We start from the raw sequence: 25,295 nt of genomic DNA on the forward strand, positions 1-25,295 counted from the left end.
TTGAGCATTTTATTTTCGGCGGAGTATACACATACACAAGCACTGGATAGCACCCTAGACCAGGTGTCATTTCTTTCTCTCGGTTCAGTTATACTTGACTGCAAGACTCCTTATCGTAGGCCACAACTTCTACGTCGCAGTTCTTTCGAAATTGCTCGGTACATTTAATTGGAACATTGTCTTTGACTTCGTCCGTAGTCCACAGCATGCACTCTGCAAAGAGAGAGGGAGAGAGGAGATTGCAAGGGACCGTTGTCTGCGTAAAAGGTGAAAGCGACTGTATTGTCGTACAGGATCAGCGCAGCTTACACACGGCATTCTTTCGTTTTAGCCCTTAATATGCAGCTTACCTCAAAGAAACACCAAAGGACAGCTAAAGGATGCATACAGCATATGTAGTGCATCTATATTTAGTGAAACAATTGATCTGCACGCGAGCACAGATATTTATCAGCCCTTCCACTCTGTGAAGAAGTAATAGGAGTGAAGCAGTTGTGTACTTTTCCTCAATGGACGCATTTATGTATATGTAGGTATTCTTCTTCTTATTATTATTGTAATGAATAAGAACGCCTGGACGAAGGTGGCAGGATTGCCAACAGCGTCTCGTGACGCAGGTGCTCGATCTTAGAAATTGTGCTCAGTCAATCGCTGTATCCGTCATCGGTCCGTCGTGTAATTATTTCCTTTTATAATTGGTCGACGCGCTGGGTCCCTTTAAATTCTACCATCCTGGCGCCCCGCACTCGGACGCTGCCTTCCGCCATGCCAAAAGTTCTCCCGTCGCGCCCTGTTCTCCGCGCTGGGTCTATTCGCCAGCGGTATCCTACCATCTTCAGCGGAATGGGCAACAATGATGTTGCAGATGGGCTTGCTTCCTACGAGCATGTGGGCGCTCATGACAAACTGGATGACTCGACGGAACTAATCAACGTTGGTGTCAGGCCTGCCAGAATTAGGCTTTACCATCATGCCGACGGCTAGATGTACGGGGAGAGCCCCTGGATATTGAGACGCTACACGCGATCGGCAAGGACATGGGCTATAGCTGGTACCGCTCGCCACGAGCGGGTTAACGCGTAACGCGCAATATGAAAGGACCTCCGCGTGCAAGCTCATGTGGATCAGTGTGAAAAATTGGAGCTAGAATAAAAGCGACTACAAGCCGAGGAATGTGTTTTGTAGCTGAATCTGAAGCCTCAAGAGTGGGCAACCAGTTCGAACGCGGACGATAGTCATCGTTCAGCAAGCGACAACGTGAATTGACGGGCTGTGCTAGAGGGATGTGGGCCTCCGCACAAATTATTATCACCTTTAATGAGACGGGAATGAGCTCGACGCCTAAATACTACGATCTTAGCAGGTCACGGTGTCTCAAGAGTGGCCACGAACCAAACGGGCACTTTCGCTCAGTTTGTGCCTATCACAAGAGGGCTTACGGTCATCGAGCGACTAGAGTCGGCCTCTGTCGCTGACTGTGATCAGCTGAAAGCTACGCTATTCCTGCGATTGCGGTATACAGCTGAAGGTTACAGCGAGAAATTTCCCAAAGTGAGACCAGAGGTAAGAGACACGTGTCTCCAATATACCTCTCACCTAGCTGGTCATTTTGACCGTTGGATCGAGAAAGTGAACGTTAATAAAACGTACGACGTTCTTCGAGACGTCATTATTTCAAATCAATTTATGAAGGGATGCTCAGCTCCACTGCGAGTATTTTTGAAAGAAAGAAACAGAAAGAAGTTGAGCAAGCCGTCACAGATTGCTGACAGCTTTTTGGCAGCCCAAGAGCTCACTAATTTGAGCAAGGACAAGCTTTGGAAGAACAGCATGACGGAGAGTAATGAAAATATAGAATCTGGAAAGTGACCAGTTAAAGCGCACAATCAATGCTTTCTTGTGTAATAAGCCTGGTCATCGTGTATCTGAGTGCTGGACACGGACGAGAAATAATAACTCCGCTTTTTGCTGGTGCAGTGGTAAAACATCTAGGATGCAAGAAAACCAAGCGTCGTGTGTACTGTCGACTGATAGGGCTACCCACAAGACGTCACCTGAAAATGGGCACGTCGTGCTACAAGACGGGGAGGTCGTTCCTACATGGACTACATGGACGCATTACTACATGGACGTTACTACATGGACGCATATTCCGACTTCCTCCGGTATAGAGACTTCGCCCTAACCGAAGGATGCCTCGAGGGTAAGGCCGTAACTGTGCTCAGAGATACAGGCTGCAACACTGTAATGGTTCGATAAGGACTCGTTCCGAAGGAAAAGCTTACAGGAACAAAACATCCAGTATTTCTGTTAGATCGAACTGTACATCGTTTGCCATACCCAGTAGTCTTTCTAAACACGGCCTCCTTTACAGGCATGGTGCGTGTCAAGTGCGTGCAGATGTGATGTTGAGGAACGTCGTAGGTGCAAAGCCAATCACTCAAGTTAACCCACATCTGCCACAACATGATGGAACGGGCCAAGCAGATAGCAACGCGAGAAACGTGCGCGACATGGCCATTTCGGCGGTACGTCTTGCAGTGGAAGACATCCGCGTTTTTCTTGAAGTCATGGGAATGCCGTCAAATTTCGTCCACAAAGAGGAAGACATCAGGAGAAGACTTCAGCTTGCGACTCTGCAAAGTTGAAGACTAAAATTACTTTCTGGGTGATAGCGCTGCAGCTGCAAAGAGAATTCCAGCACGCCCTATGACCAATCTGCCAGCTATGAAACCCTCAGCCACAATTATAAGCAAAGTGTCTCTCAAGAACCTGCAAAGAAATGATGAGTACTTACGACGTTGCTTTGAGAATGTCGGTAAGGCAATTGTGGCAAACAATCGTGAGAAACTATAACTTATCTGAAGGAGTCTTATATTGAAGGCAGAAGCTGTCATGTGGGAATGAGTAACATCAGTTCGTTGTAATAAGTTTGTTGTACCCAGACCCAGTACCCAGTCAGGTAATCAGTTTGTTGTACCCAGACAGCTGAAGGACTATGCCCTGAATATGGCGCAAGAGAGAATAACCCCACGTCACTGAGGACTATCCCAGACGACTAACTGCATTCCCATCGCCTTTTACTGGCCAGGTGCGCACTCTGAAACGAAGAGTTTCGTGAACTCCTGCGGTGTCCGCCAACGCACTCGTCTTCGTCATCTAGTCGGCCGTGCCCCAATTCACACCTTGCCTGGTAGTGAAACACCTTTGTCTCGCGTGGGCATTGACATCGTCCGCACCATCGCAAAGCGGTCCTATCGGCGCCGCCGCGGGACAAAATTATTTTGGCGAAATGGCCTGACCAGAAGAAAGTTCCACGAGAGAGGTGCTGTTTGTACTTTATTAACACCTACATGCCAACTCTTATTGTAGTTTGAGAGATCTTACCTCTGAATTTTGTAAAAGATCCTTTCTACGTAGTCTGACAAACTCAGTACTCCGTGTTACGTGTGTTGACTAACCGCGTCGTACCTGACCGCCGCGTCGTTCTTGAACTGGGGCGAAGTGTAGTAGGAGGATGGCAGTTGAAAAATTCGAAGAAAAATTCGCCATGGTGAAATTCGTCTGGACCAGGACGAATTTTTCTTCAGCTGTGGGGCTTTTCTATCGAGGAACCCGTATGGGTTTCCTTTGTAGCAATCGCACGAACGGGTGGATGTCTGATTTTCCCTTTATTAGTTATTTCTCTCCACCTTACGGGTTTCCATAGAACTATTACGTCACTTCGAGTGTTTCTAGGCTTGGCGGGCCATTTCAGAGCATTCATTCAAGATTATGCTCTCAAAAGTCGCTGTCTGACAAGACTGACTCAGACGGATGTTTACTTTTGTTGAACAGAAGAATGTGATGACGCCTACCGAGAATTCGTCCGAATTATTTCTTCGGATCCTGTCTTGTGCTAACCAGACATTGCGCTGCCCTTCGAGTTGAATATTGATGCTTCTCACTATGGAACGGGAGCAGTCTTATATCGGAGAGACTGATCGTGACCACCAAACCAACAGCGTCGTGTAGTTGGATACTACTGCTAAAGATTTACCAAAACTGAACTGAACTATACCACAACAGAAAAAGAAGCTCTCGCCATTTTAAAAGCCGTCCGCTACATCCGTTCATATTTAGAAGGTGCAAAGTTCAAGCTATACACAGACCATGAAGCACTAGCGTACATATTCAACATGGCCGAACTGAAAGTAAAGATTGCGCGTTGGGTGGGTGAACTGCAGGAATTTGATTTTGAAGTAGCTTATCGCCCAGGAGGTTCTATGAAGGACGCCGATGCAATGCCGCGATTAGCCATTATGCTTCCAGACAATCTTGAAGAGGCAGATGTTGCAAGGATATGGGAAAGAACCGAGGCTATGCGACGTACTAAAAATGGGCGAGTTGCCGTTTCTACTTCCTTGGTTACAAAATATTAGAACTGTATCATGATAGCCCTGAATCAGGAGGCCATGATGCCTTTTGGAGAACCTACATGAAATTGACAAAAAGGTTCTCGTGGCCTCGTGTCAAGCAAGAAACAAAAGGCTATGTTTTATCATGCCCTAAATGCCAGATTAACAAAGTAAAATATAAACAACCGACGCAAAAAATAGCTATACCACAACATTCTAACACGCCATTTGAGGTTATTCATCTAGACTTCGCGGAACTAAGAAAGAAGTCTGAAGGAGTTAAGAAAACAGAAACCTTCCTGTGGTGCATTGATGAGTTTAGCAGGATGATTGCAGCAAGACCTCGTAAAGAAGATGCTAACAGCATAATTTCATTTTTGAACAGGAAAATGTTTGACAATGTAAAGGTAATTGTCTCCGACAATGGACCTGCTTTCCGATGTCGTCGGCTACAGTAATGGGCTGAAAAGCGTAAGATCAACTTACGGTTCACTGCGCCCTACCATCTTGCAGCAGAGTGGGCTAGCTGAAAGGGCTATTAGAGACATCAAACAATCCATTAGCATGTATCCATCATTCCCAGGTGGTTGGAAATGTCTGGAAGCGGCAGTAGCCCACTGCAACCACTCGTATAAAGCTGGCCTGGGATGCACTCCTCTATTCGCTGCAACTGGGAGACCAACTTATCTGCCTGCGGATATAAGTCTCGTTTATTGACAGGGATACAAAGCTCACAGAAGGAGCAAGAACTGAAGACAGTAGATCAAGGTATCGTGAAGGAATGAAGAGAAATTTCGACAAGCGACAAAATACAACGTTACCAACGCTCGACGTCGGTGACATCGTACTGGTAAAAAGGAGGCCAAGCCAGAACGCGGCCTATAACGGACCATTTCGTGTGATCAAGACAGAAAGTTAACAAGGACACTTAAAGACCATATGGTACATTGGTCCCAATGACACCATGGAATCCGCTGCTATTGAGATTATATTAAAGTATTATCAACCAGGAGGGATGAAAATATGCTGTGGGGAATGAAGCAATCCTATGACGGCATGCAAAATAGAAGTTGAAACAAGACAAGCGGCAGGCAGTGAAAAGAGAATAAGGAAGTGCGATAAAGAAAATGGAGTCTGTGTTTTGAGGCTACTAAGTACAGTTTTTATAAAATTATTATTATTATTATTATTATTATTATTATTATTATTATTATTATTATTATTCAAGGACACACACAAGGAATAAATCTTTTGAGAGGGCAGTGCTTTATTCTTATTCTTCTTCTATGAAGTAGTGATGTGTGCAAGTACCGCCGCATTTCCAGACGGCAATCGCACAATATTTACAGTTTCACTGTGAACTACGTAATTATGAAAAATTTATGAAACTTGACGCAATGTTACAATAGTCTTAGCAGCTAATTGTCATATAATTTTATTCGTAATAGCTTTGATAAAAGAAGAGTTGCAGCCGTTTCCTGTAACCATACTTCCTCCGTGTACGTCCATGTATTGACAGCCGACGGAAATTCTCTATTGTTTACAACGTCACTGTTAAATATTTATAACAAGTAAATCAAACTAGGCGCTATGATAGAGTCGCCTTAGCGACCAATTTCAGTATATTTTTTTGCCAAGATAGCTACATTAGATTGAGAGCTACAGAGCATTCGCGAGAAACTGGAGAAGAAAACGCAGGCGGCGACTGCCGCAGAAGCCGGAAGAGAAGGTTCGAATTTTGTGTCGACACTTCGACACGATCCTCGGGGAAGAAGCCCTTAACAACTTCGCTGTAAAAGGACCTAATACTTGTTTTCACAACGCTGTAGGCGCTATACCAGCACGCTTTAGGAGCAAATTTTTCCTTAAGATGGACTCGAAAATGTCTCAACTACCGACACTACTCGAATAGCAGTTTTACTTCAGGTAACTCCATGGCTGCCGCGAATACTTAAAATAAGCTGCTTCTTTCCTTTCTATAATGGTACGATAGTAATAAATCGTGAGAGTGCATCGGCAGTACACGTTTATATATGTATGTACATATGCCGTGTTCTTTCTTTACCTGCATAAGAATTTTAAGAATGGCGTGTGGCAGATAGCGCAATTATAACCCTTCATCCAAATTATTCGATGAGGCGGCGATTAGTTCAACAAGAAATCAAAATGCTTAGCTGAATAATTAGCATAGTTGCGATAAACAACTTGTTAATATTGTGCCCCTGTATAGAAGTTTCAATGAGTATTGGCGGCGACATATGCTTTATTTGAGTAGTCCACAAAAAAATTGTAAATGTGCATGTTTAATAAAGATTGCGAAAATAAAACTGCACGACTGTAATGGGCTCACTATCGAGATGCCTTGTTTTGATGAACGGCCTTCTACATTGGTCAAGTATTTGGATAAAAGGGCTATCACGTATGTTTGCCGGATCACGTAGGAATCCGCTTAGTCTCACTGGCTAGTGCATAAATTTGTTATGTTACAGAAACCTAGCGCTACATGACGTCTGTTTGCTATCGCGTTCTTTCTATTACAAGGAATAAACGCGTTGCAGATGAAATGCAGCGTTGTACGAACATCTTTATCCGGGTCTCTTGAAGAAGCATTAGTTCCGCTTCATATAAATATAAGTGGAGTTATTACTTAGCATGTTGGCTTAAGAACTTCAGATATGTCACATATTACTTGAAGTAACAAAACATGAAAAGCCAACAAGCACTGACAACAAGGACAACATAGGGGAAAGTATTTATGCTTAATAAATGAATTAATGGTAATGAAAGTGTATGAAAAAACGCGAAATGCGAAGGTTGTGGGTTCGGTAACCACCTGCGGCAAGTTGTTTTTTCATCCACTGTCATTTCCATTAATTTATCGTTTCTTTATTTGAGGTATTGAGCAGGAGTAATTTCCCGTATGTTGCCCTTGGTGTCAGTGTTTGTCGGCTTCTTATGAATAATTAAAGAAATCGGGCACTTCGGTTAATCCCCTTCCTTCTTGTTGGAAGTAACAAAAGTCACGCATGAGATCGCCAGGATCGATGCCGCAGTTTTTCACGAAGGGTTCATTTATTTTTGTTTGAGCCTGAATTTCTTTAGCTGGTACCCATAGTGCACAGTAAGTTTTCTTGTTTAATATGATGACGTTTCCATGGGAATAAATATACATGGAAAAGTTTTTAGATATCTTAACTCAAGCAAACAAAGATGTAAATTCCTTTAGCTTGGTTCACATCTGCAAATATTGCTGTGGTCCATTTCTTTTGCGGAATCTTGTAGACCTTAATTACACGTCTCCAATGACGATTTAAGATAACTGTCTGTTAGGCTAAACGTTGAGAGTTCCTCAGCACACAGGGCACGGAACATATTAATGTGTGCAGTAACAATATTGGATGTCCATATGGACTGAGATTTAGCCATTAGACTGAGATTTCGGAATGTTAATATACCGTAAGAACAGTGTTCATCCGTTCTGTGTAGAACTTAGCAATGCGTAGCTGCTATGTACACCACAAAAGAAGTTCGCAGAATGAGGAAAAACTAAAGGGATAGCTCATTAGGCTGATGATGTTCAACCCGCCAGAAGACTTCAGCCTACATTCGCGCTGCCCAGTCTAAGGCAATAGATAGGGACAGTTCCTAGGCAAGTCTTCTTACCTCAGTGTACTGATTTGTGCGAATACGGCCGTCGTATTGAGCGATGCTAGTGACGGCAGACAACAAGGCACGATAACGCTTTGTATCTTAGGTACCGAGATTAAAATGACGTTTCCGATGTCATTATTCCTTAGCAGCAGTGAAGGCCAATGATATTGGAAGAGGCGGAAGTCGACAGAAACAGCCTATCAGGAAATGAATTCACAAGCTAAGTTATGTAAAACCTAGTAGCCATATCTTAGGTACTGTGCAAATGCACTTACAGGTGCCGCTCTCGTACTTCAGTGCTTTCGAGGGGATGCGCCTATGCTATTTACATATGTTAGCGTCGCCGCCTCAAACATATTGATTTTGACAGACACAGTCCCTATGTCGGCCGTACTTGCTGACTATGACACGGAACTTCCTTACGTAGATTCCCGTTATATGGAATCTCCAGCACGCCGCACGTCTGGTAGTCGGCATAGATGGCTCTTGCTTCCTTGTTTTGACGGTCATCTGTAAAATTACGGAAGAAATTTAGGCACACAGTACATCCTGTCTTACTCGCCACGAGTGATAACATTACTGCAAACGTAGCTACTGGGAAAAATGTATTGCCAAAATTCTTTATCCAGAAATTAGCAGAAGAAAAAAAAAAGAGAGAGCTCTGAATAATACATTGCAATTTCTGGTCTGGCGCTTCGTTCACTATGATTCTGAGGTCACTTACTGCACCGTTTCAGTTAGAATGAATGCCGATATTCTCAGAATTTACAAATTACAGTATTCAAGTCAAATATTTATTGCGTGAAGAGCACCTTTATAGCAATACAGCTTCCGGAATGAATATGAATGAATATGAATGAATGTTCGCATCCGCGGACGAGGCTCGGCGCGCGAGATCTCGAGCCAAACTGTGTGCCGACGCGTTGCCGGGCACAGCCGCGTGAGTGGGGGTCCACACGAGGTTTTTCAAGCCGCTTAGGGGGCGTCGTGTGAGGACATAGTACGCCTGTTTGGAAATTCTACCGCAGACGAAATTACCGATGGCCTGCTTGCTGTCGCTGATGGCGGCATTCGCTTCCGCATGCATGGCCATGGAAATCGCGGTTTCATCCGCTTACACCACTCGGCCAGCCGTGATTGTTGTGTGTTCCATCAATCCTCCGTTGGGATCTGCTACCACCGCGGTCATGAGGTCTCCGCGAGGGTGTCTGGCTGCGTCTGTGAAGACCACTCCATCTTGCGAGCCGTAGCGTCGCCAAATGGCTTCACTACGGGCCTGCCGACTGCCCTGATGGAACTCGGGGTCCATGTTGCGGGGTAGAGGTGGTGCATAAATATGCCTCCTGATCTTTCGCGGAATCGTCATGTACTTTGTAACTTCGGGGATAGCCTCGAGACTGAGCTTCCGGAGGACTGTACGGCCAGCCGGGGTTAGCGAGAGACGACGGACTTGGGCTGTGTGTTGAGCGTCTAAGCGCTCCTTGATCGTGTTGTGCATGCCTAAGGCCTCTAGCCTTGCGGTGGCCGCGTGATCCGGAAGGCCCAGGGCTGCCTTTGTGCTTCGTCCGATCATTGTGTTTAATTTGGCTGAGTCCGTCGCTGCGAGTTGGACGTATGGCGTCGAGTACATGGTTCTGCTAGTTATGTATGCCTGCACAAAACGAAGCAGATCGCCCTCGCCCATGCCGTGGTGCCGGCTAGCAACCCGGCGAATGAGCTGTAGTGTGTAGTTGGTCACCCTCTGGAGTTTCTTTAACATGAGCCCGCAGCGCAGCGTCTTCTGAAAGTCTAGCCCGAATATTTTGATACTAGGGCACTCCGGCATGGTAAGTTCTTCGACCTTAAGTTCAAGGAAGCGCCTTCTCCATGTAGCGTGATAGTGCTTGTACAGCAACAGCAGTCCAGGGTCCTTTGAGCAAGCTCTATTAGTGCGAACTTGTGCCCAGTTAGGAAACTAGTGTGTCGGTGTAGTGGGCAGCCACTGTCAACAATCAACGGGATAAAGAAACCCTTGGCGATACTAAGGCGAGTATTCATATATGTAAACACCCACTCAAAAGCATTCGGCATGAGTGCACTAATGCCACGTGGCAAACAGCAAACTGGTAAAGATGAGCAACGCGCAGGTCAAGCAGGCCAACAAGATGCGATAACTTCCTTATGGGGGACCCCAACAAAAGGTAACAATTCGTAACATTACTCCTTCCTTTAAAACGCATCGACTCGATGCTTGAAAACAGCAAAGAGGAAAAATAGCTCAACAGCTGAAAATCACAACATAATCAAAGTTGTAATAGCAAACATTTAAGAAAATAAAGAACGCACTGTGTTAACATTCATAATAGGGCTTAACGCGAGCCACGTGAACAACGTCAGGGCGGACGCAATGACAATGCGAAGCCGTGGCTCCGTCGGGCACAACTTCAGGCGCAGCAGCTTCTCGCTAAGGCCCCGACGGCGAATGGGCGTCCAAATCCACCTGGTCAGCGGGTTTGTGGTGGACGTCACGATGACGGAGATTGTGGTGGTGTTCATCCTGGCGTTGTTGAACACGTAGAGGGAGCCTCGCAAGTTGACGAGCTTCCTCATCGCGTTGTAAGAACTTGGAGACGCCGAGAGCGAGGGCATCATCCTTGATGTGAGGCAGCATTGGATCGTGCGTCGCAGTTGCCTCTCTGGCGTACACGAGACTAAACAGTGTGACACCGGTAGTCACCTGGATGGGGGTGTTGCATGCAAAACGTCACAAACGGGGGCACATCATGCCACGTTTCGTGCTCGGCGTCCACGTGTATTGATAACTTATCTGCCAACGTCTTATTAAGCCGTTCAGTGAGCCCGTTAATTTGTGGGGGCTAGGCCACCGTTTTTCGGTGAGCTGTATGGCTGCAGGGCAGAATCGCCTGCATGAGGTCGGCCGTGAAGGATGTCCCTCTATCAGTGATGAGACCTTCTAGAGTCATGGAGCAGAAGAATTTGATGGATAAATAACTTGGTAGCCTCTTCAGCAGTCCTCCGTGAAATTGGAGCGGTTGCTGCGTAGCATGTCATGTAGTCTGTTACAACGATAATCCACCTATTTCCTGATACTGACGTCGGGAATGCTCCAAGGAAGTCCACGCCAGCAGCTAGAATGGTGCCAACGCTAGTCTAACGGGGCTCAGTAGCCCAGCCGGTTTAATAGGTGGCGTTTTGCAGCGTTGACAGTCATGGAAAGTGCGGACATAGCTGGTGACTTCAGTAGCCAGGTGAGGCCAGTAGTAACGGCGGGCCATTCTACCAAGTGTTCGGGCCACTGCCAAATGTGCGGAGTTTAGTCTATCATGGCCGGCACGGAATATTTCCTCGCTCATACTCATTTGGATAACAAGGCGATATTTATTCCCCATAGAATAAAAGTTCTTTTCACTAGCACATTCTGTTGAAGGCAGAAACTGGGAAGTGCATGCTTGAATGTATTCGACGCGGTTGTACTATGACCCTCAAGGTAATCAGTCAGGCTGCGTAATTCAGGGTCGTCGTGCTGCTGCTGGGCGAGGTCGACAGAGGTGACGATACAAAGAAAGGACTCGACTTCGTCAGCAGAAGCTTGATGTGGGCGAGTTGGTTTTGCGTACTTGAAGAAAAGAGCGCTATGAAGACGCGGACTAAAGAGGAACATGTACGACGGACAAGGCGCTACTTCCAACTAAATGTTTTTTGAAGAAACAGGCTTTTAAATAAATACAACCTAGCATGGCCCATCGTGACATCCTGACCTCCCTATCTCATTAGAAATGCTATCTCTTTTTCGGTAAGCGTCACTGAAGGGCAGCTAATGCACGTGCCCTCAGCCTTTGCAATGTAGAAAGCTTTTAATATCTCCCGTTTTAGTCTATCTCTAGACCGTGCCAGAAACCCGGTGTCACGAATATACGGGCGGCAATTGTGACGCTTACAGTGTTCTGCCAGATGGCCCCCCGCATTGTTATTTACGGCCCAATTGCGCTCACGCGCTCTTTCATTAAAACACCATCCGGTTTGACCGATATAAGCCTGTTGGCAACTTAGGGGTATCTCATATACGACATTACATTTGCAAACCGTATACTTCGCTGCATGTTTCTTAACGCATGGTTCGGGTTTTGCCTTTGTCAGGCAGTCATCGTCAGAATGTATTCTCCCTGTGTTGTATACAACTGTAACGTCCAATTCCTGCAGCCTTAAGCTCCAGCGGTCGAGGTGTTCGCAAGGGTGCTTCACGTTCGCAAGCCAGCATAAGGCGTGGTGGTCGGTGACCACCTTGAAGGGCCTCCCATACAAGTAGAGGCAAAATTTGGTACGTCGCCCATGATATTCCTTTTCAAAAGTCGAATAATTCGTCTCATCTTTGCATAAAGACCGGCTAGCATAAGCGATAATATTTTCTTGGTCATTCTTCTGCAGCGCGAGTACCCCATTCATAGCGATACCGCTTGCGTAGGTGTGAATTTCTGTTTCGGCCGCGTCGTCAAAATGGGCGAGGATTGTCGGCGACTGCAGGAGGGCTGAAGCTTTTGGAACGCCTACATTTGCGCTCTTCTCCATGGAAGTCGACGTTTTTCATCGTTAGACGTTTAAGCGGCTTGGCGTTTCGAGAAAAGTCTTGTACAAAGCGTCAATAGTAGGCGCATTGTCCCAAGAACCTGCGCACGCCTTTCTTATCAGCTAGTTGCGGAAAGTTTTGAATCGCAGCTGTCTTGTCAAGGTCGGGACGAACACCTTTCCTGCCGACCACGTGGTCAAAGAACTTAAGTTCTGCGTAGGCGAACCGACATTTGTCAGGTTCATTTTCAGTCCGGAGACCTTGATTGCATTTTGAACTATCTCTAGCCGGCGACGATGTGATGTGATGTGACGATGTTCGTCAACGTTTAAGGAGAAAACAACGACATCGTCCAGGTACACGAGGCTGCTGCGCTATTTTAGAACTGCCAACACAGTGTACATTACCCTTTGGTGGTTACCCAGTGGTTACCCATTACCCAGTGGTTACGATGCGATGTCTGATTAACAGTGTTGATTAACGCTTCTGCAGGCCTTCACAAATGTTCGCAAGGAACGAGTAGAGGTGCTGTAGAAAACACGAAGGCAGCAACATAACGAAAATGTGATCGTTTTCGCTGAAGATATGGCCACGACGTCATTTCTTCACTGAAAACTGGAGAAATGATGTGGTGCTTCAGTCGCGCGAACCCTAGAATGCCTGAAGAAAAGGAGGTTCGGCTTCTAAAGAGGCGCATAAAAGAGCAACTTTTTGCCGGACTTGTCCGCAAACCTCCAACCACAATCACTGACTGAGCAATCGCTGAACCACCGAGGCATCGGCAATCTAGAAATCGCGGGATATGCGTACCCGGCACTTCCACCAAAGTGCCACAGGTAACGTTATGATGCATGCATAACAGCAGTCCAGCGCCCATGGAGCAAGTTTTATTTGGGGGAACTTGGGCCCGGGCAGGAAACTAGTGGGGCGGTGTAGCGGATATCCACCGTCGGAATCGGTGCGGGAAAGACACCCGTGCCGATATTCATACGAGTATTTTACACGTGCACGCCCACTCAAAAGGATTCGGCATGAGCGCACTAATGCCACGTGGCAAACAGCAAACTGACAAAGATAAGCAACGCGCTGGTCAAGCATGCAAACAAAATGTCATAACAACTTCCTTATGATGAAACCCAACAACAAGTCACACTGCGTGACAATGTTTCGTGTGCAATGCTATTACTTCTACACGCATTGATGTGAGCTATTTTATAATTACCGTCATCAATAGTGACGAACGCTTTGTCCGGCGCGTCTCCTTTCTCAAAGTGGAGGGTGATGTTCTTTCTGAAATGACATTAGAAAATGTGAACACTTCAGAAATTATTAGGAAACATTACAGAAAAGCAAGAAAGATTACTTGTGGTCTTTAGCCCTGCAAAGCCAGTGAATAATATCTGTTGTTGACACAACGGTTGATCGTTTCAACCAATTCATCATAAGCTTTTATGAGTCATTCCCGGTTGTAAAGTATGGTGAGGTCTATCAATGTTTTCATCCTACGAATAATCTAATGATGATATGGAAATGCTGTTACGTTTGACCCTGGTGCGAGCATTCTAACAATGTATGCCGCAGTCTCCTCCGGTTGCAAGGAATATTTTATCTACGCATTTCGTTATATTGTGCTCTCCACAGTATGATATTGCACCGATAACAACAAGAGAAGTATGATATTACATAGCAATGGGAATTTAAAAAGTTGTTGTCCCCCTAGACTGTAGCAAGAAGCGACAAAGGAGACTCGATCGAGTTTCTGAAAGAAAGAGTCGCAACCGAAGAAAAAAATTGTACCGGTGCGGGATTTCAACCTGAGACCATGGCTTTCCGTGGCAGTTGTTCTAGTATCTTAGCTAACCTTGAGGTTAGCAGGTAGTTAATTCATTGATAAGGGCGAATTCATCGACAAATCAAAGCACAGGCAAAAACAATGACCAAAATCAGTTTTGTGAAATCCCGCAATGTGATTACAGGTCTAAGGTCTACATATATGGGCTACTTCAAGAGATATTAATTTATCTAGGAAATAAAGTATTCAACATTTCAGCAAGCTTTATTCATGTTTAATGAATATACTCAATTCCAAACCATCTAAGGCACAATATGATTCTAAGAAGATCCACTCACGCTTGTGGTGGACAGTATAATTCATGTTATAAATGCCAATATGATAGTAAAATTTCTAATTTCCTCTAAATATAATTCACCAAAGAAATTTGAACGGAGCGAATGGCATGGCCCTCGCCAAAATCAAGATGAATACAGCCAACACCATGAGACTTTTGAAGCGGGTCTCCAACCGCCGTGGGGGTATGGAAGAGGAGAATCTGCTCCGAATAATCCAGTCATTCGTAATTTGCCACATCACCTACGTTGCTGCGTATCTAAACTGGTACAAGGCTGAACAAACCAAGATCAACATCCTTATACGCGGTGTCTATAAACAAGCCCTCGGCCTCCCCGGTTGCACCAGCACTGACCTCCTCCTTCAACTAGGCGTCCACAACACACTGAACGAGCTCATCGAGGCCCAACGTCGCTCTCAACTGGAGAGACTCACTCTCACAGCGACGGGTCGCCATATCCTCACCTCGCACGGTATCACCTACCACCATCAACACGGCCATAAGCACCAGATCCCCTCCACCATACGAGCTTGGATTCACGCCGATCCTATCCCCAGAAACATGCACCCCAAATACAACCACGCACGTCGCACAGCACGTGCCATGGTTCTCACCAAATCCCTTACTCGCCACGACGGTGTGAGTTTCGTCGACGCCGCCGAATTACCCCACGGTACCCGCTTTGCAGCCGTCACCACGCGTGAAGGCTCTCTCCACCATGCTATCAGCCTAGTAACCCCACACGCTGAGGAAGCTGAAGAAGTGGCCATCGCGCTAGCCACACTAGACCCAACATGCCATACCATCGTCTCTGACTCCCGCTCCGCCGTTATCAACTATATCAACTGCCGTATTTCACACCAAGCCTTGCGCATCTTGCAACAAGCGCCCCGCTCAACAGACCATCAGGTTACACTCGTCTGGTTCCCGGCTCATGTAGGCACCGTCCACCCGCACCTCCCCAACCTCAATGAGGTTACCCACTCCCTAGCGCGAGGCCTAGTTAACCGCGCGGGAGAAGGGGAGGCTGCCCCCACCGGTAGGGATCGCCTGACACGCTACAGTGATCTTGTGAAGTCCTTCTACTTAGAGCGTAGAACTTTCCCCGGCCCACACAACAAACTATCCCAAGCGCAGGCTACAACTTTCCGCCTGTTACAAACCAATACTTACCCCTCGTTACAACTTTATAACAAGATCTACCCAGACATTTACCCCAATCCCACGTGCCATATCTGCAAGACACAGCCAGCCACACTTCCACACATGCTTTGGGACTGTACACACCAATACCCCGACACTAACCCCACGACCCTGTCGTCGAGATAGCACGCTGCCCTGCGTAGCCCCAACCTTGACGACCAACTCTGGGCGACCCAGCAGGCCTGCGAGGCGGCGAAGAGGAAACACCTCGACGTCCCCACGTGGGAGGCCTAGGCCCAGCCACCATCTCTTGCTGGTTTCAATAAAGTTTATTCAGTCAGTCAAGAAATTTATCCATCGTAATATTAGCGAACGCAATAAATTTGCTATTTTAAGGAAACATTTATTAACCGGAAATGTTGTTTAGACATATTCCAAGAAAACAGTGACTGAATAGACGAGCTGAATATTCGCTTTTTAATCTACTGCGGTAAAGGTATACTGAACGTGAAATGTTTTTTTTGCGAAATTTGGTCGCTAGTTAAGAATATGCAACGCAGCTTTGAAAATATTATAACGTTTTGAGTCTTGATGCATTTGGCGTTGTATTTGATGATTATTAGTGAGAGCTAGCCGGTCAACCAGTGAAGTGCTGATGAAAACCACAAGTTTGATGGACGAGACATCATGAATATAGTGAGTTTTGCTATGTATTTGTGGGCTAATTTGTAATTTGAATTCACGTCTGCGCAGGCAAGTGTGTGCGTGGATTTTAGTTTACAATGGGGAGACACGACCCCTTTTACAATTCGGTGTGGTGCCATGACTGTTGTGAGCGGTACCATGGGCGCATGCCGGCGGCACAAACGCTGATGTACAAAAAAGGTCTATCTCCTACCGGGCTCCCGCGTTTGGGTTAACCAGAGTGCGGCCTCCTCCATTAGAGGAAGAACGTGAACAGCGCAGCGGGAATGCGACAATCGAAGAAGCAACATCTGCAATGGCGCACACCATGATGGTAGGTAAAACACATTTATATGGCTGAGCGTGCTCATGCACCCAATTCGAAGGAGTGCGCATGCCATATGTGCCTCCACCGCTACGTTCTCGACGTTGGTCCAGTTAGGGCACGGAGCAAGAAACATTTAGGAGTGGAAACTCCGCTGTTTGCGGCGACCAGAAAAAGTCACATGCCCGCGGAGCCGTTATCGTGCTCGCGGTGCCTGGCGGCCTGGAAAGAAATCACCGCCGTTGAGAGCGCGCTGGAGCCGCCTGCCCGGGCGCTACGTTTTTTTTTTCGCTGCGGCTTCTACGACGCGCCGCATGGCGCCGCCACTGTATATGGCCCCGTCGGCGCATACAACAATTGCGACCTTATCTGGTCGCCCGCGCTCGCTCGCGCTGACGGGAGTTTCACTTCCTAAATGTCTTACTCCGTGAGGTAGGGCGAAGGTTGGCTATGAACAGAGTTCATTTCAGCAGAGCAGCGCACTTGACACGGCGGACTAATTGGCCGGTCCGCGCTGTCGTGCGGACTACACAGAACAATCGACGAGTCTAATTATTCTGAGATAGTGGTTCCTGAAATGTTTGGTAGTAATGCCCTAAATAGCATTGTAGTATTGTTTCTATGATGCTCTATTTATCACTAAGAAAGCATAGTTGTTGAAGAGTTCCTGCTTTCCCGGTATTGAGCAAAGTATCCCCGGTGCTATGGGACAGTCGATCTGCAAGTGTGCTAACCAGGACCGGTATCCACAAAAAAAACTGTTAAAACAGAATTGCTCCTAAGATAAATAATCAGCCAATCTTTAGGCTGGACATGCCATTATTGAAGGCAGCTGGTCAGTGGCAAAGAGCACCTACGAACGAAAAGCTTTGTGAATTCGGCCGCAGAATTTTTGCTTGGAGCAACCTACGGGCAACTTTAACAGCAGTTTGAGCAGTTATCTAAATATTCCGGCGGGAATCGACAAGGTTGAAAAACACTCAGTATTGGCAACCCCTATTCAGCATAAGCCCATATTTACATTATTACATTCTTGACTTCTTAGCTATTGCGACTAAAAACCTCAGGAAACTTATCTAGTCATCGCGAGTGTTTCTCTTCTTTGCATACATTTCATTCTTTACGAGTTCATGTAACTTAAGCCAAATGACCATGTTATTTCGTATATACTTTCCAGGGAATTTTACATATCTATTATATCTATTATATCTAACATATCTATTTTACATATATATTTACATAGCCTGATGGTCAGTAAGCCGCTGAAGGCGTATTGTAGAGAGCTCGGATTGGATTGGCGGAATAGCGTATTGCAGAGCGCGGGATTGACCCTTCTTTCAATTGTGTGCTCCAGCGATCACTCAGTTCTTTATGTATAAATGCTCATAGCTCACTTCACATGGCCGTTCAAGCCCTTGAGAAGCCAGACGTAATCAGCACTTGGTCCATCCTTATCAAATTTTGTTCGGACAGCGGTCAGACAATCGAGATCTCCATCGTTGTCAGTGTCGAGTATGGCGACGCCGTAGGGGTGCTGCTCAAAAACCTGTAAAATGGTACAGCGACATTGAAATGATGGCAGATAAATATAGGAGTGGCGAAATGGAAACCACCAGACCATCATACCTTCAAAACATTGTGCCACGTAGTTAGGGATAACAAGCATCCTATACGTTACGACTAGCAAAACTGAGGGCCTCACTTCCGCACCTACTCCTTTGTTTCTTTTAGCAGCTCCAAAGCAACGATGTAAAATTTCCAATGGCAGACACCTTTTTCACTTAAGTACAGCAACAGAAACTTATCTCTGTATATTCAGTAGGTACGCTTGCGTAGAATAAATCTTGATTTTGGTCGATAAAATAATAAGACGAATAAACATCATCTCTACACTACACCTTCATACATGAGAGTGAAGTGAATTATGGCCAGCCATATTTAGGACGGTTTCACTAGGGTGAAATAGGACAACATAAGGAAGTAGAATTTCCCAGCTATACCCTGTTTTCCACTTTAACCGACTGCCTTCGCCACTGGTCTTCATACTTTAGTGTCGCAATGAGTCAAATGACGCAGTACCGGCAAAGTCATGCATGAAGACGAGCGTAAGTGACGCATGTGTTGTTTAGAAACACAGACATGTATTTTATTTGAAAAGAAAAACGTTATTCTGACCCAAGGGCGAGCTTCTTGGTGCGTCGAATGAGATGGAATAGATTATTTGGGCTGCAGACGAGTGCTAGGAAGTTCAAGCCAGCTCTAAGTAATAACCCCTAAATCACAACCTAAAACAGACACATTTCATTTGGGCTCGTAGTCATCTCTTACCTATGCAAACTTTTAATTGAAAAGCATGTGATTTGCAATGAATACATTGCAATTACTAAATTTCTTATATTTATGTTACACTTCCTTTGTATGTGAGAGTACCTATTATCATTTTATTGCGTCACTCCCAATCTTTGGTCATGTTATCAAATCACTTTACAGGGTATCTGTGTTTCACAATTATACTGGTCCACACTGCGCACTCGCTCAATAGTTCTCTTGCAACACTTAGTCACACCCAATATTACCATTATGAGTCTTGTGTTATAGATATTCCTCAAGTGGCATTAATGAAATCAATTTCATAGATAACAGAATGGTTGAGAACATTGCGTAATAGACCTGGCCTTTGCATTTGCTACAGCTTGTTGTTTATTTTGTGCCTGTGTGTGCTACATTCCTCTCTTACTCCTCTTTGTCCATTCCTTGCCTCTACCACACCGATTGCTCCACCGAAGACTTACGGTACTGCATAGACGAATTTCGTTGTCAATTGTGCGATGCTATAGCTGTAGAGTCCTTGCGAGGAGGTTTGTCATGCAATGGTACTGGAATCGGTACACTTTGGTCTTCGATTAGACGAACTCCGGAATCGACCCCCTTCAAAAACCACACTAAACCTCTTGCGGTGACAGATATCGCGAAAGCCGCCAAGAAATATTCAGACATTTACGGAAATGTCGGAGGAAATGCACGCGCGTTCCAGTTACTTTTTTGCCTCAGTGCATTAAAAAACGTTTTGTTAAGAAGGTGATTGAACAACACTGAATTTTTATGGTAATTTGGCTTGCGCTGTCTCCAAAGTTTACTCTTTCTGGAAATTCATTCCAAGTGGGAAAAGCTTGAAAACTCGCCGTGTGTAATTGGTAAATTACAATAAGTGCATTACCTGCCTATGTGCGTAAAGTGCATATGCGATGGGATGAATTAATAAGTGACTTAGTGTTTCTTTTATTTAGATATTTATGCGTTTACATTTCTCATGAAAGTGCGCCTCTCTGGGCAATCCAGATAAAGCACTAGAATTATTTTATCTGAAACAGGCGATTTTGCGAAATTCCGGAAAGCTTAGATATGATCCCCCGGTGTTAAAATGTCGGCACAAGGTTTTGGCAAGATGTACATGTGACACCCTTTAAATGAACATGTTGAGTCGACAAACCTGGTTGTGTGTCAAACGCACTTGTGTGTTAAACGTGACCAGCGCGAGAGATGCGGTGCGCAGATCTACAGGAAAAGGAACCTTGTCAGTTTTGTTTTCATATTTGCCTGTCACGCACTGTTGATCTTAAAAAGAAAAAAAAACAACTTTTCTCAAATGCACGCGTGATGACGTGACAACCCGTGAATTTTCATCCTGTGGTTTATGTGCGAAACCAGGAATATCATTCTCAGGCAGGCCATTGGGGACGCGGAATATCTATATTTTTTAACTACCTTCAGTTCTTTAACCTTAATTTAGGTACACGAGCATTTTTTTCATTTCTCCTTTATCTAAATACTACAGCAGCGGCCTCCATTTAATTCACAAACTCGGGCGCACCAGCATAGGTGCTAACCTGCGGGGACGGGTGATAAAACCACACATCGAAAACAAATGTCTTCGTATAAGATTATTGCATATATGTTACGTGTGTCCCAATATAGTATTTATAGGGGACCAGTACAAAAGGATGCGCCTAGTGCAGTAGGTTGGCTTACATACGAAATGTATTACATCAAATTATTGAACTCACATTAACTGCGGAAATAAGTGTACACAAAGCTTTCGTCAGCCTGCATGGCAATAATTCCGACTAGGGACGCGCTTACTGTCCAGGGATGAACGTCCCCCTAACCTATCATGTTGGTCCTCGAAGTGGTAGAGGGACTTGTATACGGCCTTAGAACGTGTAGCATCAAAAAATACGATGTGCTTGAACTTCTAGAGGGGCACCACAGCGCGATGGAAGACGCGCATTTAATTTCGCAGACGAAAAGCTTCCCTCCTTATACATTGGCGTGCGCCCACTAAAGCCGAGGACGCACGGAAATCTTGAAACAAGAAACAGAAAGGGGATTAAAGCGCACATTAAAATCCTTGCATGTAGTGAGACGTCGACCAATGCAATTCTTTAATTTCAGCGCAGTCGCCCGACACAGATCCCAAGCGTCACAGGTGCGAAATGATGTTGATGAGTCTTATGTAGGAATGTCGGCGCGAATCAACTCAAATAGTGCTCGCAGTATATATATATATATATATATATATATACATATAATCTTCAAATGTATATATTGTTGCAGCACTGTGCGACTGAGGCAGACAAAGCAGAAGTACAGTGCCCACGCGTGATCTCGGGGGACTCTGCGCCTGCTGGGAGTGGCCTGTGGCTGTCTCTTCTAGCCATGATAATTCTGCTGACTTTAAGCGCATGATTAACACGTCGCTGTCTTCTAGCGAGCAGTGTCTGCTTCAAGGAGTGCTCGCTCGCTACGCCACAGTGCACGATTTCGCTCAAGGCCAACGAGCGTCCCATGCACCACCGGCGTCTCGTATGCAACACCGCCAATTTGTCACAAGCCTTATCGCGTTGCACCTGCAGAGAGAAAACTCATCGCCGAGCAGGTGGAAGAAATGTTAGAGAAATGAGTGATCCAGGAATACTGTAGCCCCTTAGCTGCTCCTGTGATCCTAGTCAAGAAGGAAGACAGCTCATGGAGATTCTGTGTGGACTATCGCCGCCTAAACACCGTCACAAATAAAGGCGTGCACCCTCTACCACGAATATACGACGCCGTCGACTGCCTCAACTCTGCGTCGTATTTCTCTTCTGTTGATTTACGGTCAGGATAATGGCAAATTCCCATGCGCCCCTCAGACAAGGTGAAGAAAGCCTTCGTGACACTTGACGGTTTCTTTGAGCTCAACGTTATGCCCTCTGGCTGATGCAACGCTCCAGCGACAGTCGAGTGATTTATGGATAATGTGCTCCGCGGACTCAAATGGGAAATTTGCGTGGGCTATTTAGACGACGCCATTATCTACGGCCGGGCATTAAACGAGCACAATCAGCTCCTGTCAGTCGTTCTTGACTGTATCCAGCAAGCTGGCCTTTTTTTAAACTCGAAGAAATGTCATTTCGCTGAGCTTCAAGCCCTCATACTAAGCTGTCTGGTCGACAAAGACGGCATACGACCGTACCCGCAAAAGATAGTAGTGGGTCGTGACTTTCAGCAGCCACGCACGGTAAAAGATCTGTGAAGCTTTTTGGGCCTTTGCTACATATTTCCGACGCTTTATCAAGAATTTCGCACAGCTTGCCTCTCCCCTCACGTCTCTCCTTCACAAAGACACCACATACTTGTGAACTGCTGACTGTGAATCGCTGTTCCAACAACTTAATTTTTTTTTACTTCTGGACTGGTTCTGCTGCGTTTTTGACCCGGAGCTTCAACTGAGCTTCACACTGACGCTAGCGGTGGGGGTGTTGGCGCTGTGCTTGTTCAGCTCTGCAGTTGCCGTCAGCAAGCCATTGCCTATGCTAGTCAGACACTTACAAAAGCGGAGAAAAACTACACCGTTACTGAACTCGAGTGTCTAGCAGTCGTCTTCGCCATTCAGAAGTTCCGTCCGTATCTACACAGCCGCGCATTCACGATAGTGACTGACCATTCACTCTGCTGGCTCGTTTGGCTGCATGACCTGTCAGGCCGGTTGGACCGCTGGGCTTTGTGCCTTCAAAAGTACCGCTTCTCCGTGAACCATAAAGCAGACGCTGTCACACGGATGCTGGTTGCCTTTCCCGTCTCCCTTCGCCGCACACTAAAGCTGTCGATGATGACTTCGATGACAACCTAGTTTCCATATCTTCGGACTTTCCAGACCTCAGTACCTTCGAGAGCGAGCAACATTGCGACCCTACCTTGGTATCCCTACGGGAGCCAGTAGGAACAGCACCGTTTACTTTTCGTAATGGTTTGCTGTACAAAACAATTACTCGGCGGATGGTCCTCCATTGCTTATAGTTGTGCCCGAAAACTTGCGCCCTGCTGTCCTTCGTTCCATTCATGAAAATATCACGTCCGGGCACCTTGGCTTTGCACGCACACCACACCGACTTCGCCAGAGATTTGTCTGGCCCAATCTCTCGAAAACAACGAAACAATGTGTCACCAGCTGTACTGTTTGCCAGCGCCACAAGCAAATGACGACGGCTTCAGCAGGCTATTTGCAAGCAGTTAGGCCACCGACGTTACCCTTTGAAAAAGTCAGCATCGACTTGCTCGGACCGCTCCAAAAGATGACAGCTGGCTACCGCTCGATTATAGTACGCGTAGCTTACCTTACTCGCTACACGGAAACGGCAGCACTTCCATCTGCCACTGCAGCAGATGTCTCTTCATTTTTGTTGCATCACGTCATACTCCGTCACGGCGCTCACCGGGTCGTCATCAATGACCATGGACGGCAATTCACCGCCGACGTCGTTGAAAAACTTTTTCAGCTTTGTGGTTCTGCATATCGTCATTCCACTCTTTACCACGCGCAAACCAGTGGCCTCACGGAGCGGACGAATCGAACGCTTACAAAAATTTTATCAATGTATGTCGCTGCTGACCACAAAAAATGGGACGACGTCTTACCGTTTGTAGTGTACGCGTACAACAGTGCCAAGTACGAAGTTAGGTGTTATGCGCCGTTCTTTTTGCTGTACGCACGTGCTCCCGAGAGCTTCCTGGACACTATTCTACCTTTATCGTGTCAAGAAGATCCTTCCATCGCGCAAACTCTGTGTCGTGCTGAAGAAGCACCTCGACTGGCACATCTTAGGACGTTGTCCTCACAAGGCAACAGCCAGATTCGCTATGGTGCGCGGCATATCCCCGTCAGCTTTACTCCCGGTGAATATGTTTGGTTGTGGACACCTGCTCGCAAAAAGGAATTGTACCGCAAGTTTCTCGCCACTTACACGGGACCATACGTTATACTGAGTCGCTTGAGTTATGTGAACTATGTCGTCGCCAAAGTGACGATGCTTCGTCTGCCCCCGGGGAAAATGTGGCAGCACTGCGCGACTGAGGCAGAGAAAGAAGTGCGCGCGCGTGATCTCAGGGTACTCTGCGCCAGCTGGGCTTGGCCTGTGGCTTTCTCTTGGACCTCGTTTCACCCTGTAAATAAACATCATTCGTAACATCTTATATATATACCACCAGGTTTCTGGAGGCCTGTGACTTCATCGCGAGCTAGACGGTGCCCGCGCGTTCGTGTTTCTTAGGTAAGTTGTTTCTTTACGACACGCCTAAAGCACGGATCGTCTCAAGGCGCTTGATTGCACGAGGTAAATCTGCAAATGCCCTTTATTGCGCCATTTTAAGCAAGCGTTCACGAACTAACTTTAGAGCAAAAGCGTCGCGGCTGTGAGAACGGAGTTTAATGCCATCCGTCGGACGGTATTGAACCATAGGCACGTGTCAAGATCACTCTGTAGGGCATATAAGAGGCAGACAGAAACATATATATACATGCCGACCGAAAATGAGGGGGAAAACCAAACAACGATATCGCTGAGCGTGAGCTTAGCAAACGTTTACCGAGAAAAAGAAAAGAAAAACATGGATAATACTTGCCTTCACTATATCTACGACATCATCCTGCGACACCTCCGTATTGGAATCACCGAATACAGGCAGCAAAGTGAAACAAAAGATGCAGACACACGCTACGACAACCATATTTACTTGCCGCATTTTGCTTCGTCCCGGTGCCGTGCGTCTGTTACCCCTACGATACACTTCCGTTTTTTATATGAATACGGCACCACCCTCTTAACTGCATGCTTCGACATAAATTCATTGCGGGTTGTGCATATCAGCGTTTGAGGATATTTCTCTGAGGATGGATTGCAAAATTTGTTCTTTTCACTTTTGTTTGTAATAATTTTATCTAGCTGATAAGCCAGAAAATCCGCCGCGGCAATTTCAAGCTGGCCAATTATTTGTGCTGTCTGTCGCTCGGACAATAATTTTATACAGACAGTGCCGTGGACGATCTGCCCTTTCTACCTGTCTCTTATCTATAACGCGATCGAGGA

The 25,295-nt window shown here is 46.1% G+C and overlaps 1 protein-coding gene across 1 annotated transcript; it reads right to left on the reverse strand.

Annotated features, from left to right (window-relative positions):
• On the reverse strand, window positions 1–24,965 carry LOC142570995 (uncharacterized). Its single transcript, XM_075679289.1, has 5 exons — window positions 24,832–24,965; window positions 18,288–18,439; window positions 13,835–13,902; window positions 8,472–8,558; window positions 1–213 (listed from the first exon to the last, which is right to left on the reverse strand). The coding sequence occupies exons 1-5, from the start codon at window positions 24,949–24,951 to the stop codon at window positions 89–91; spliced, it is 552 nt and encodes a 183-aa protein (XP_075535404.1). The 5' UTR covers window positions 24,952–24,965; the 3' UTR covers window positions 1–88.
• Window positions 24,966–25,295: the final 330 nt, after the last annotated feature.

Source organism: Dermacentor variabilis, chromosome 2 (genome assembly GCF_050947875.1).
Source record: "Dermacentor variabilis isolate Ectoservices chromosome 2, ASM5094787v1, whole genome shotgun sequence".
Lineage (NCBI taxonomy): Eukaryota > Metazoa > Arthropoda > Arachnida > Ixodida > Ixodidae > Dermacentor > Dermacentor variabilis.

Excerpts from the sequence above, each read along its gene's own strand:
- LOC142570995 (XM_075679289.1), bottom strand. The coding sequence starts at position 24,951 with ATGCGGCAAGTAAATATGGTTGTCGTAGCGTGTGTCTGCATCTTTTGT. Across the intron at positions 18,440-24,831 it reads ATGTCGTAGATATAGTGAAG|GTTTTTGAGCAGCACCCCTA; the intron begins GCAAGTATTATC and ends ACCATTTTACAG. Across the intron at positions 214-8,471 it reads TCCATATAACGGGAATCTAC|AGTGCATGCTGTGGACTACG; the intron begins GTAAGGAAGTTC and ends CTCTCTTTGCAG.